The sequence below is a fragment of the Phyllostomus discolor genome, chromosome 8, assembly GCF_004126475.2.
Source record: "Phyllostomus discolor isolate MPI-MPIP mPhyDis1 chromosome 8, mPhyDis1.pri.v3, whole genome shotgun sequence".
Classification (NCBI taxonomy): domain Eukaryota; kingdom Metazoa; phylum Chordata; class Mammalia; order Chiroptera; family Phyllostomidae; genus Phyllostomus; species Phyllostomus discolor.
The window spans coordinates 95,094,678-95,108,600 of NC_040910.2; the positions used below are offsets into that span (position 1 = coordinate 95,094,678).

Genomic DNA, 13,923 nt, shown 5'->3' on the forward strand with positions numbered 1-13,923 from the left:
TTTGGGCTTTAGAGAGCTGGTCCACTAACTACTCTGATCCACTTGATGACACTGGGAAAACAGACACTAGGCCCACTGTAAGTGAAAAAGCTAAGGAAGGCTCAGAGAGGGAAAGAGGGGATCTTCAAGATGTCAGACCCCGTGATGGGTGCTTTACCCATTGCTTCATAACAGCCCTTCGAAGTGGATAATGTTGTTCCCACTACAGGTGTGGACGTTGAGGCCCAGCGAGGCCAGGTGGCTTTCCTAATGATACGCTGTTAATGTGATGGAGGCCCACTTCTCGGACTCTGTACCACCTCGTTTTGTTACAGTACAAAAGGGGGGGGGCAAGGGCAGCCAAGGCAATATACTATTACCCAAAAGGAACCCCCAGGTTCGTTATGTCCACCACCAAAGGAAAGACTTCTCTCAACGCCAGAGATCAGTGAAAAGGAAAGGAATTTATTATTCATTTGAAATAACATGAACTAAAGTTACCCACAAATGCACACAGTCCTCCCAGCACCCTCCATGTGGCAAAAGGGAGCACTTCCAAAGCCTCGTGGTCCTGACTCTCACCCAAGCTTCATGATCCCAACCAAGACACCAAAGCCGCGTGGTCCTAAACAGACACGTGGTCCCAAAAAGAGAGATGCCCAATGGCTGCTGTGCCTCCGTTTAAATCCCAGCGCTAATCTTCCTTTGCAGCCCCATTTCCTGCTCTTCTCACAATTGGCCACAGCTGCCAGCATTCTGGGCAGGTGTGGCCTTGTGGTGTGGTGATCTCCAAGCTCTTCTGGACCCTATTACAAATCCCTATTTGGGGCGCCCCTCTTGGCTGCACCCTGTTAGTTTCCCCTCCACATTGTGCGGCTGCTGCTATTTACAACTTCTCAACAAGGTATTGAAATGATAACTGTAGCATCACAGCTGTCCTTCTGCGTCATCCTTTCACGGTGCTCTCCAAACAGACCTACCAGCTGAGCAAGGCCCATCACCTCTGTGCCTCGGTTTCCTCATCTGTAAAATGAGAAGAGTCCCTACATCTAAGGGTGTTAAAATCTTTGTTGAAAGTATTAAGTGAGATCTTGTCTTTAGAGCCCTTAGCCCCTGTGAAGCCCTCAGTAACTGCTCATTTGTACTGTGTTTGGAAATGGCAGTGGGTCCCTATTCATAATACCAGGCAATCCCCTTTATACCAAATCAAATGAAAACACAAAGAAACTGTATTACTTTTTCTAGTTTTATTATGAAAACACACAGAATCATCTGCATTATCTGATATCCACAATAGCAGAGAAACAGTGGCAGTGGGCCATCCCCACAGGGGATAAGTGTCCTTTGGCAAAACCAACATAATTACAGAAGGAATAACAAATACAATAATACAGCACATAATAAAGATTAAATTAAGAGAAGGCATGGGGACTTCTGAGAGGAGTGGCGAACGTGGAGAGGGCGCATCTCACGGAGAGGCGTCAGGCTCAGGTGCCTTCGCCGGAGACCTGGCCCTGCACCTGGGGCAGCTCAGCTCAGTTCAGCTCGAGGTCGTTTATGTAGTCCTGGACCCAGGACTCACCAGGGTTGGCACAGACATGTTTGCTCCTTCTGGTTTCGAATCTGTGGAAAGAGGAGCGGATAGATGAGAATCACATGGGAGCTTGTCTGTGGTAGATCCTCCCTCTGCTTGACCACACTTCGTGTTGGACAGCTCCCATGGGTGGTGGGACCCTTCCTGGGGTCGTATTGGAAATGGGGTCCTTGTAGGTTCCACCCTGGAGTTAGCTGTGGTCTCCAGGTTGCCCAGATTAGGAACCAATGAGTTTTATGAGTAATTTTGCTCTGTCTCTCCATTCATTCCCTAGTGCCCCTAGCAATATCTTTTCCACGCGCTCTTCTAAGCATGGTTTAAGAGATCAGCTCATGTTTCCTGTGATAGCTCCCTCTCTCTCTCTCTCTTTCTCTCTCTCTGTCTCCCTCTCTGTCTCTTTTACCTTCCCTGGTTTTCTAGCCTCTGGCTAATTTCCTCCCCAGGAACCCCCCATCTTCTCCCTTGATTCTCACACAGCCCCCTCAAGGACTCAACAGGTAACTTCGTAACCTGTTCCTTACTGCTGTCTGGGAGGGCTTCAGCCCTGAGACCTGTCTCCCTACTGCTAGATCCTCCACCTGCCCCAAACAAGCCTCTTAGCTAATCCTGCCCTTCCCCTCGCCCCCCAGGGCTTGATACTTACACCACGGCTGGCTGGGAGCAAAGGCTGCTGGTCTCGTAGTAATCCACCACATAGTTACGAGGAATTTTCCGCTGGGTGTAGGAGAAGCAGCAGGCAGTGGGAGGGTCTGAGCCCACTGGAAAGAAAGGCCCAGATGAGATTGAAGCTCTACACACAGCTGCTCTTTTGGCTTTTAGTTACGGATATTCAAGCAGCATCTCTGTGAAGCTACCAGATCCCCCAATACGGCCCCTTGTATCCAATCCCATCCACCCTGACTAGGAGTCTTTTTCTGAATACAGGATCCTAAGGGAGCATCATGGAGCTGAACTGGGTCTCAGAGCACACATCTAACTCCCTTCATTTAACAGATGGGGAAACTAAGGCACAGAGAGAGAGAGAGAGAGAGAGAGAGAGAGAGGAAATTGCTTAAACAAGTCTCCTGGTTACTCTTTCTTAAGAAGACAGGAACTTGAATGTCCTAAACGTCTACTAGACACAAGGTTTAACCACAGGCTACTTAACAATCTTCCAGGCTCCCTTTTGTCCCATCCCCAGATGCCACTGTTGGACCAGCCCTGGCTAGAAAGATGGGCGCTGCCTACACCATGGCTCCAGAGGTAGCAGCTGAAGGGACACACTCACCTGGTGCAGAGAGTGCTGGAGAGCAGAAGGCAGCCCCTAGCACGAGGAGAGAGAGGACAGTCACGCAGAGCTTCATGGTCTTGATGGAGAAGAGGCTTTCTCAGAGCTGAGACAGAACCCAGAAGCTTCAGAACCCTGCTGCGCTCTGTACCGATACTGAGTTGGGATCCCCTCTTTATAGGACTTCTGAGGACTGGGACAGAGGTGGGGGCATAGGAGGGCAAGTGGAATTTCCAGGGTAGATGATGTCATGGTGCCAATAAGGAAACAGAAGCTGGCTGACAGTGCGGCCCTCATAGAAGCTTCTCTTCCCCGGGGCGATGTCATCACAGTGGAAAGAAGGAGGAGGAGGGGAGAAATGGGCTGTACCCAAGAGGGAAGTGGTACACCAAAGGCAGTGACAAAGACTGAGGAGAGAATTGCAAACCCGAGAGGAAGGATGAAATGTTCACACCTGCTAGATGGGGCTTGTAGACGAGAATCATGCTTCTCTCGGTGGTTGGCACCTCCAGAAGCTGGAAGCTTCGTGTCAGTGTTTCCAGGGTTGCCACAAGCCTGGCCCCAAGATGGAAGGGAGAGCCAGGAGTCCAGGTCATGTTCCCAGGCCTCCTTCTGCTGGGCTGAGTGACCTTAGTTCCCTACATGTTCTCTTGGGCGTAAAGAGTCCAGCACTGAATGTGCAGAAGGACCCCACAGGACAGTAATCTGCTTATCAAACACTTACCGTGTGCCAGGCACTGAGCAAGCTGCCTTAGACAATAAATGTCAAATGCTACCCTGACCCTGAGCAGGGGTGTGATTATTGCCCAGAGGCCACAAGGACGAAAGAGCAGAGGGGAGTTCACTGATCATCTCACGGTCCCCATCTTAAGTGGCAGTGCCTAGATTGGAAATGCGATTTTTCTGACTCTAAAACCCACTTTCTATCTAACCCGTCATCACATATATAGAATTTGACCACAGAGAGAGAAACCATTGCCCATTAGGGGCTTGGCCACACACGAGGCACCATCTTACTAGGGCTGATTTCAGGAGGGGAGTTTGGGCCAGTCTGCCCTAGAACAAGGAGGGAACAGAGGAGAAAAGAGAAAGCTTTCAGCGTGTTCACTTGGACAGTAAGAATCAAGCTTGAAAGACTCAAGATAAGGAATGTGCCTTTCTAACTTATGAAGAGATCCCCTCAAACATCTAGCACCTACCTGACACAATGCATAGTCATCCCAATATTATCGACTGTGTTTCCTGTGCTGTACTTTCCATCCCTGTGATTCTTTTATAACGACCAGTCTGTACTTCTTAATCCCTTCACCTTTCCACATTTGCAGATTATTTAAATGTCTAACCACTATGCTGTACACCTGAGACCAATAGAAAATGATATTGAATGTCAACTGTAATTGAAAAATAAAGGGAAAAAAAAAGAATGGCCCTCTAGTGTAACCATGGGATTGGATATACCTAGCAACAACGAGTTCACTATGTTCCAGATAAAACATGTAGTCTAAGCATGTAGGTGTTTCCCAGCCATCCTCAGAGAGTCCCTCATGTTCACGGACAGCCCTGCCTGGTTCAGCAGCTGCTTTGAGTGGGTGGGAGGGGGGTGAGGGGGCTTCAGCCCTGAGACCTGACGCCCTATGTGAAGGGGACTTGGGGAAGCTCACAACGGCCAGGAACACAGTGGAACAGGCAGGGGGCCAGTGAGGGTGATGAGGATGACTGCGTCAAGCTCTCTACCACCTTCAGCTCAACCACTCTCACCCGCCTTCTCACCCGGCCCCACACTGCTACCTGCCTCTGCTCTGAGAAAGAAGAGTGAAGGGTGAAAACAGGAAACCAGGCCACCTGGTGCTGCTGTAGAGAGGTGGGTGGGGGGGCAAAGCAGCATCTTGGAGTACTTCAGGGTCACTTAATGCAGTACAATGCCATCCTACCTCACATCACTGCCGCCACTGCCACCTACATGCACCGCCATGCCCACAAGCATACAAACAGCACTTCTTTCCTCCACCCCTCTGCCCTCATCCTTTTCTTCATGCGAATCTTGCCTTACAAGCTCTGATCTTCACCAGGACCCCTATCCCCAGCTCTAATGTTCTCTGGTCCCTGGAATCACATGTGCCAGCATCTCTTATGGTCTCTCCTGGTTGGTGGAATTTCATTGTCATATATCAATGACCTTCCTTTAAGGGAAAGAGTGTGTCCTGTGTTCCCTGGGACTTACACAGACTTGACTTTTCATGCCATTTCCACCCAACCCAATTTAGAAGTCATCTGCTTTTTCATCAGGGAAGGCAGAGCAGAACAGAGCTCTCAGTCTATCTATGTTGTTGGCAGTGAAAGAAATAACTGTCCCTGAGATGGAATAAAGTAATGTCACATCAGAGGTAGAAACAAAACATCAGGGCATCTCTCAGCTATCGACGGACAGTTCCAAATCAAGTCTAAATCCCACTGTGTGCTACGGAGGAGCCCTTGACAGGGAGCACTCTGCCTACATGAGTGGGGTGTGCTGATCTTCAGACTATGGAGGGATTTTGAAGATGCCTGCTCTGGGGCATTAGGAGAATGATACCAGATAATAAGAATGGGTGATGAGTCTTCATGGAGCCACACCATGGGTCTGACTGTTGGCTGTTGCTTCATAGCCTTGGTTTGTTCTTTGGCTCATGAAGGAAACATGTTTTGTTCATGAAGGTCCCAACAATAATGCTGTGTCACATGAGTGAAATTCCACACCAAGTGTACAAAGGGCTTGTGCCAGTATGTTTAGCTAAATCAGTGGCCTCCGAGATTTATACATTGAGGACATGTCTAAGTAATAAGTGATAGAGAATGATCATAAATGCCTCCTAAATGCACAACAGCAAAAAAGTCCTCATCTTCTCTAGAGAACCTTCCCTGACCTCTCCTCCTACTGAATTCTACATCTCTCTCTGGGCTCCTACAGCTCCTCAGCTACCTCCACCCATCAGCTGTAATATATCTGCTTGCCTCCCACGTTGGAAAGTGAGCTCCTTGATGCAGAAAACATGTTATGCTTATCTCTGTGTACACAGCAGGTGTTCAATAAACACTTGTTTAGTAAGTGTCCAGAGGCAGCCCAAACTACCACTTTCAGGGGAATGGGGTGTGGTAGGTAAGAGGGACTCAGGATGAAAGCTCCATTTAGCTAAGTGAAGTGAGAATAAACCAGGCATCCTGAAACTCTATTCAAAATGTGATTCCCCAGCCCTGATGAGATGAAAATTCCCCTCCTTTCCCTGCTCAAAACCCACATACCCAGTAGTTTCATTGTAAAGGATACTATTCTAGGACTTAAGTCTTTCCGGCTCAGGGGTGTGAGAAGTGACAGCAGAAATTAACCATGGTTTCAGGAAGTTCCAAATGCATTCTGCATGCCACTCACCCTCTCACTCCAGGAAAACCTTTTACTTCCCCTCACTCGTGGTAATCTAGAGGTTTCGCCTTCTATACCCTTGGCATGCACTGTGCTCGTAACTCCATTCTGAGCACTTTCACATCTGTTTTTTCATTTTGTCCACCCAGCCCCCATTAATCTGCTGACAGCACTGGTAACCCGAGCAGTAATATGACCTTGCAAAGGCCCTGACACTTTTTTTTATGTTCCTTTTTATTTTATTTTATTTATTTTGTATATTTTATTGATTATGCTATGATAGTTGCCCCAGTTTTTCCCCTTTTGCCCTCCTTCACCTGGTCCCCCCCTTTCCTGCTGCAATCCCCATCTTAGTTCATGTCCATGGGTTGTACATGTAAGTTCTTTGGCTTCTTTATTTGCTATACTATTCTTAATACCCCCTGTTTATTCTGTACCTACCCAATTATGCTTCTAAATCCCTTTACCTTTCCCCCTCATCCTCCCCCTTTCCCCTCCCAGCTGATAACCTTTCAAATGATCTCCATATCTATGACTCTGTTTCTGTTCTAGCTGTTTGCTTAGTTTTTGTTTTTTAGATTCAGTTGTTGATAGTTGTGAGTTTGTTGCCATTTTAATGTTCATAGTTTCGATCTTCTTTTTCCTAAATAAGCCTCTTTATCATTTCATTTAAGGACTTGGTGATGATTAACTCAGCTTTACCTTGTCTGGGAAGCATTTTACCTGTCCTTCAACTCTAATTGATAGCTTTGCCAAATAGAGTAAGATTGGTTGTAGGTCCTTGCTTTTCTTCACTGAATGTTTCTTACCAATCCCTTCTAGCCTGCAACGTTTCTTTTGAGAAATCAGCTGACAGGCTTATGGTAACTCCCCTGTAGGTAACTAATTTCTTTAATATTGCTGCTTTTAAGATTATCTCCTATCCCTAACCTTTGGCATTTTAATTATAATGTGTCTTGGTGTGGACCTCGTTGGATCCAACTTTGAGAATTTCTGTGCTTCCTGGACTTGTATGTCTATTTCCTTTGCCAAATTAGAGAAGTTTTCTTTCATTATTTTTTCAAGTAAGTTTCCAATTTCTGGCTCTTCCTCTTCTCCTTCTGGCATCCTTATGATTCAGATGTTGGCACGTTTGGAGATGTCACAGAGTCTTCTTAAACTCTCCTTGTTTTCTTGAATTCTTGTTTCTTTATTTTGTTCCAGTTGAATGTTTATTTTTCCTTATGTTCCAAATCATTAATTTGAACCCCAGCTTCCTTTCCTTCACTGTTGGTTTCCTATCGATTTTTCTTTATTCTCCTTAGTAAAGCCTTCATTTCTTCCCTTATGCTTTTGCCATATTCAATGAAATCTTTGAGCATTCTGACCACCAGTGTTTTGAACTCTGCATATGATAGCTTGTCTCTCTGTATCACTTAGTTCTTTTACTGAGGCTTCCCAAAAATGTGATGTCTGATTTTTGTAAAAATTTTATTAGCTTGCTTTGTTTTCCATAAAATATACATGCTCACCATATAAAATTTAGAAAATATAGGAAATCATAAATAAGAAAAGTGAAAATTACCCAGCATTTTGTAGTTTTGCATTTTATTGTTATTACTAATAGTCTTTCTTGAAGTAGAATATCTTATTATTGTTACTTTATATTCTTCCCTGTCATTAAAAACTCAAGAGTTAGTTCAAATTAGCATGCATGATATTTCACTGCATGAATATAGCAAAATTTTATACCAAAATTTATATTTAACCATTGTTACTTAGGTTGTCCATTCAGGTTGTTCTAGATTTTCTCTGTTATAAATTGAGCTGAGACTTGAGGGATAATTAGCCAGGAAAAGAATGTAGGGGTGCGGTTATTCAGGCAAAGAAAAGAGGCGTGTACTTTTGAACATGTATAAAATAGATTAATTGAAATATTCAGTAATAATGATAATAGTAACTAATACATAGCACTTAATATGAGCCAATGATGCTCTACTTTTTAAATAGATGCTAATGTATTTAATCCTGCTAGTATTATCTCCTGCCACATTAGGCAATTAAAACATAGACAGGTAAGTAACACAGTTAATCATCATAGATTTGGCAATGGCACCAAAGAGGTCTGGCTGCAGAGTAAATCAGAAAAGAAAAATGTGCTTATTATAAATTTATGTTAAAAGCTTAACAGCCAAAGTTTTCTAATGATAATGTAAAATGTGTTTTAGTTATATATACTGCATGTATTTTTTAAAAAAGGTTTTATTTATTTGTTTTTAGAGAGAAGGGAAAGGAAGAAAAAAAAGGGGGAGGGGAACATTGATTGGTTGCCTCTCACATGTGCCCTGAGTGGGATCGAACCCATGACCCAGGCATGTGCCCTGACTAGGAATTAAACCAGTGACCTTTTGCTTTGCGGGATGATGCCCAACCGAGAACCACACCAGTCAGGGCCCATAGTATATGTCTTTAAACAGTAGAATCCAAGGGTTTCTCTCTTTGCCTTAGAAAATTAAGGGAATTAGCCCTGGCTTGCGTAGCTCAGTGGATTGAGTGCAGGCTGCGAACCAAAGCATCGCAGGTTCGATTCCCAGTCAGGGCACATTGATGTTTCTCTCTCTCTCTCTTTCTCCCTCCCTTTCCTCTCTAAAAATAAATAAATAAAATCTTTTTAAAAATCTTAAAAAAAGAAAATTAAGGGAATTAAATAGTGGTTTTCCTTATTTCTTGTAAATATTAATCTCTGCAAATGTCATGGGATGTACCCATGCTTAGAATATGTCACTCCACCCTGTGATTTACAAGAAAGGAAAACTGCCTGGCTGAGTTGACACCTCATTCCTAAGATGCAGAAAAGAGACCTGCACTTTTAAGGAATTACATGGAAGCAGGGGGTTAGTCTTGGTTTTCAGGAAGTTTGAAGGTAGCAGGAAATGTGGCCACAGAGGGAGGCAGAGGTCCGGTCACAGATGAGAGGCTTCCATTTCATGTGAAAACGACGCTGAGTATTTGAAGGATTTTCAGCAGAAAGGGACAGAGACTGATTTGTGCTTTAGCAAAACCACTTTGGATGCTGCATGATGATGGGGCAGATTTGAGAGAGGCAAACTGGAAGAAGAACTGGTTGTTAGGACACTCTTACAGCTTGTTGCCATGATGAGAAATGGTGAGGGCCTGACCTCAGACAGCGGCAGTGGGAAGGGTGAGAAGCAGATACACTCATTTCAAAACACAGTAGAGTCGGTGACTGAATACAGTAGTATCCCCTTATCAGTGAGGGATACGTTCCAAGACTCCCAGTGGATGCCTAAAACCTCAGATAGTACTGAGCCCTACATATACTATATATAGCTACAGTAGAAGAATATAGCTTCTTCTATACTATATGCTGTTAGTAAAATCAGTGATTTATTCATTCATTTACCGAGTACTTATTAAGCTCCACTATGTGTCAGGCACTGTGGTTATCATTGGAAGTACATTGCTAAATCATATACACAGTGAAATATAAAACTACCCAATTCTATCTGTGTGATCCTGGGCTAATCATTTCACCTGGGAACATCAATTTACCATGTAGGAAATTTCTAAGACCCTCATAACCAATTCAACCATCTTAGCCTCCTTCAGATTATTCATTCAACATTTGCAGAGTAAGTGCATGCTTTTCATATGTTATTTTCCAATTCGAGTAAAAACACATAAGACAAAGGGCTATTTCCTGGATTTAGGATATATATGGAAAATTTTACATATATAATTACTAAGACAGAATTTTGTATTCAAAAAGTCACCTTTATTAAAAGAGCAAAATTATAAGAAATAGAGATTATATTAAAAATTCATCATGATATTCAGATGGGGCATGACCTTGGCCTGCACCACCCAGGAAACCCCAGGGTCAACATACCCAGTGGACAGCTACAGACCACATTGTGGTGCTCCAGTAGCGCCACCACACTGCCCCTTCATAGCTGATCCTCCACAGAGGGCGGAAGTTGGTGGTAAGTGGTCACAGCCAATTGTTGCAGCTGACTGGTCTGGGTAAATCCCTCCCATTGACCTACCAACAGAAACCAAGGCTCAACTACAAGAGGAGGGTGTACTCAACCCACACAAAGGGTGCACCTTGAGTACCCAGCTGGGTGATAGAGGAGGCTGTGCCACTGGACCCTATAGGACACCTACTACATTAGGTCACACTACTAAGACATGGAGTCAAAGCAGCTCTACCTTATACATAGAAATAAACACAGAGAGGAAGCCAAAACAAGGAGACAAAGAAACAGGACCCAAATGAGAGAACATATAAAAACTCCAGAGCTAAACGAAATGAAGATAAGCAATCTATCAGATGCAGAGTTCAAACTACTGTTTATAAGGATGCTCAAGGAATTTAGTGGGAACCTCAGCAGCATGAAAAAGATTCAGTCAGAAACGAAGGACACACTAATTGAAATAAAGAACAATTTACAGGGAAACAAAAGTAGAATGGATGAAGCTGAGAATCAAATAAGTGATTTGGAACATAAGGAAACAAAAAACACCCATGCAGAACAACAAGAAGAAAAAAGAATTAAAAAATGAGGATAGTACAAGCAGCCTCTGGAACAATTTTAAGAGGTTCAACATTTGCATTGTAGGTGTGCCAGAAGAAAAAGAGAAAGAGCAAGAATTTGGAAATCTGTCTGAAAAAACAGCGAAAGAAAATTTCCCTAATTTGGTGAAGGAAATAGACATGCAAGTCCAGGATGTACAGAGGATCCCAATTGTGATGGATGCAAAGAGGCTCACTCCAAGACACATCATTATTAAAAGGCCAAAGGTTAAAGATAAAGAGAGACTCTTAAAAGCAAGAGAAAAGAAATTAGTTACCAGAAAGTTACCAGATGAGAGGAGGGAGGAAGAGAATAGGTGAAGAGGTGAAGGGATTAAGAAGTACAAATAGGTAGTTACAGAATAGCCATGGGGATGTAAAGTACAGTGTAGGAAATAGAGTAGCCAAAGAACTTATACTCATGACCCATGTACATAAACAAAGGTGGGGGGATTGCCTGAGGGAGTGAGGGCTACAGGGTGGGGGGCAAAGGGGGAAAATCAGGACACCTGTAATAGCATAATCAATAAAATATAATTTAAGAATTCATCATGTTATAATTATCATGTGCTAGGATTTGGTTTAAATCCACCAATGAGACATGGTATAAATTTTATTTGAAGTCAACAGGATATGTTCTAAATTTTTTGAAGAGAAAATTACATAAATAATGCATTATAACACCATGCAATAAGTGCTGTAATCATGGAAGTAGAGAAGAAGGTCCATTATCAGAAAGTGGTTGATTCAGCAGTTTCCATTTCCTTCTTCTCACCCTCCCCAATTCATAGAAGCCAGCCCTCAGAAACTGAATCACAAATATGAAGGGAGTTCCTCCCAAGAAATAAATAAGGAAATGCAATTCAGAGTATCGGTTGAGGACTGGGGCAAAGGAAGTGGGGTGAGAAGGAGGCATTGCCTATGACCTAGAGTTTCCAATGAAACAAGTGATAGATGCCATTTTTGGAACTGACTGTAACAAGAGGAGATGCCTGGATGCTGAGGCTTCAGTGAAATTGCCCTGACTGGTGTGCCTCAGTTGGTTGGGCATGGTCCTACAAAGCGAAAGGTCAATGGTTCGATTCCCAGTCAGGACACTTGCCTAGGTTGTAAATTCAGTCCCTGATTGGGCTCCAGATTGATGTTTTTCTCCCTCTCTTTCTCCCTTCCTTCCCCTCTCTCTGAAAAACAAACAACAAACAAACATTTAAAGCCTCAGTGAAACCAGCCATCCCACCTGATCTTGTCTTTGCTGCACCTCCCTCAAGACCAGGATTAGGAATCAAAGGGATGGGATAGAAACACAGCCGTGTGCTTTCAGAGAAGCAACTCTATAGACACAGGAAAGACAGAATTCCCAAGGTGTGGTCGTATTTTGCTTACGTCTTGTTCCCTCCATTGTTTTAGCCCCTTTTGGGGGAATCAAAGCCCTCTGGTTTGGCCCCAATTTACCTTCATCATCCATATTTGCTCCACCACTCCTCAGCTACACTAATGGCTCTCTCCTCCTTCTGAGCCAGCAATTTCACACCTGTGACTCTGCATCAGCTGGACCTCTGCTGCCAGCCCATCTGTGAATGTTCAAATCCTGTGTAGCTCTCAAGACCCAACCAGAGTTCTGTCCCTTCCATGAAGCCTTCCTCAGTCCTCCCCAGGGATGTCATTGCTTCCTCCTCTTGGCATTCTGAGCTTTCATTTATTTTTCTCCTAGGAATCTTAGCACTTTCTGCTAGTTGCTGTGGTTACCTGTTTATACAGGGTAGGGCAAGAGTAGGTTTACAGTTGTAAGCGTATGAAACACAGAGTTTATTCTTGAATTATTATTTACTAATTACTGCATTATATTCCATATGAACCGTTGTTAACCTACTTTTGCCTCACCCCGTATATACTCTACCTGCCCCCCACTAGACCTGGGGCATCTAGAGGATGACAATTAAAAAGAACTCAATCTGCTCTTGCTGATGTGGCTCAGTGGATTGAGTGCCCGCTTGTGAACCAAAGGGTCACCGGTTTGATTCCCAGTCAGGGTATATGCCTGGGTTGCAGGTCGGGACCCCAGTGGGGGGCGCATGAGAGGCAACCACACATTGATGTTTCTCTTCCTCTCTTTCTCTCTCCCTTACCTTTTCTAAAAGCAAATAAATAAAATCTTTAAAATAAATAAATAAATAAAAACTAAATCTATTTCTCATTATATAATGTGATTTATGCTTATTCATTATATAACTATAAAATGATAAGGAATGGAGGAGGAAAAAACATACAGACCTCACTGAGAAAGTGGGCCCTTTCACCCTGCTGAAATGATGAATTGAAAAGAATAAGAAAACTGCTTTGAATTTGGCATTATTTATGTAAATGTCCTATAAGTTCCTTAAAATAGTACAGAGGAATGGAAATCAAAACTTCATTTTAGCAAAGACAGGAACTTTAGTATATTTCTCAAAATTTCCTTTCAAATTAAAATCAAACAATTGACAAGAACCTACTTTCAACCAATATTGTTACTTTAAAACAAAATGTGTTTGTAAACTTGTGAGCTGAATAGGAAAGTAAAAGATGAGAAAGCTCCGGAAAAAGAGAAAAACAACAAAATCACCCACCTATCTCTCACATATCTATAAGACTATTGCTGCATTGCGGCATTTATTTTTGATGCTTTTTATTTTTTCTATGCCTAGTATTATATATACATGTATATACAATATATGGTTACAATATTTGTCATACATGTATATTTGTACAATCCTTCATCTTGTATAATGTGTACATTTTTTCCTCTTAATTTTTAAATATTTATTCTGTGACACTCCATTCAGCTTAAGGGTTTAACAACAAGTAAGCCAGTGGCAATACCCTAATTCAGCATTCCTGGCAGAGGAGAATGTAGGCTTCCTTACTTTGGAGCTACAAAGGATGCTGGGTCAGATATATCTTTATGTTTGAAGATGCTTCCATATTTGGATTTGTTTCTTCAGAACTCTTTCCTAGAAACGTATTCTTGGAAAAGTTTATGGGGATAACAATTGTTTAGGCTTCTGGCACATTAACACCCACACCTAATGGATCTTTATGACCCTCAGCCAGGGTTCGACCCAGTAACCTGA

General features: G+C 43.2%; 1 protein-coding gene across 1 annotated transcript; it reads right to left on the reverse strand.

Moving 5' to 3' along the window:
• Positions 1-1,219: 1,219 nt before the first annotated feature.
• LOC114503501 (C-C motif chemokine 4-like) lies at positions 1,220-3,348 on the reverse strand. The gene is made up of 3 exons (XM_028521119.2): positions 2,841-3,348; positions 2,217-2,331; positions 1,220-1,602 (listed from the first exon to the last, which is right to left on the reverse strand). The coding sequence occupies exons 1-3, from the start codon at positions 2,914-2,916 to the stop codon at positions 1,515-1,517; spliced, it is 279 nt and encodes a 92-aa protein (XP_028376920.1). The 5' UTR covers positions 2,917-3,348; the 3' UTR covers positions 1,220-1,514.
• Positions 3,349-13,923: the final 10,575 nt, after the last annotated feature.

Excerpts from the sequence above, each read along its gene's own strand:
- LOC114503501 (XM_028521119.2), bottom strand. The coding sequence starts at position 2,916 with ATGAAGCTCTGCGTGACTGTCCTCTCTCTCCTCGTGCTAGGGGCTGCC. Across the intron at positions 2,332-2,840 it reads TCCAGCACTCTCTGCACCAG|TGGGCTCAGACCCTCCCACT; the intron begins GTGAGTGTGTCC and ends CTTTCTTTCCAG. Across the intron at positions 1,603-2,216 it reads TGCTCCCAGCCAGCCGTGGT|ATTCGAAACCAGAAGGAGCA; the intron begins GTAAGTATCAAG and ends CTCTTTCCACAG.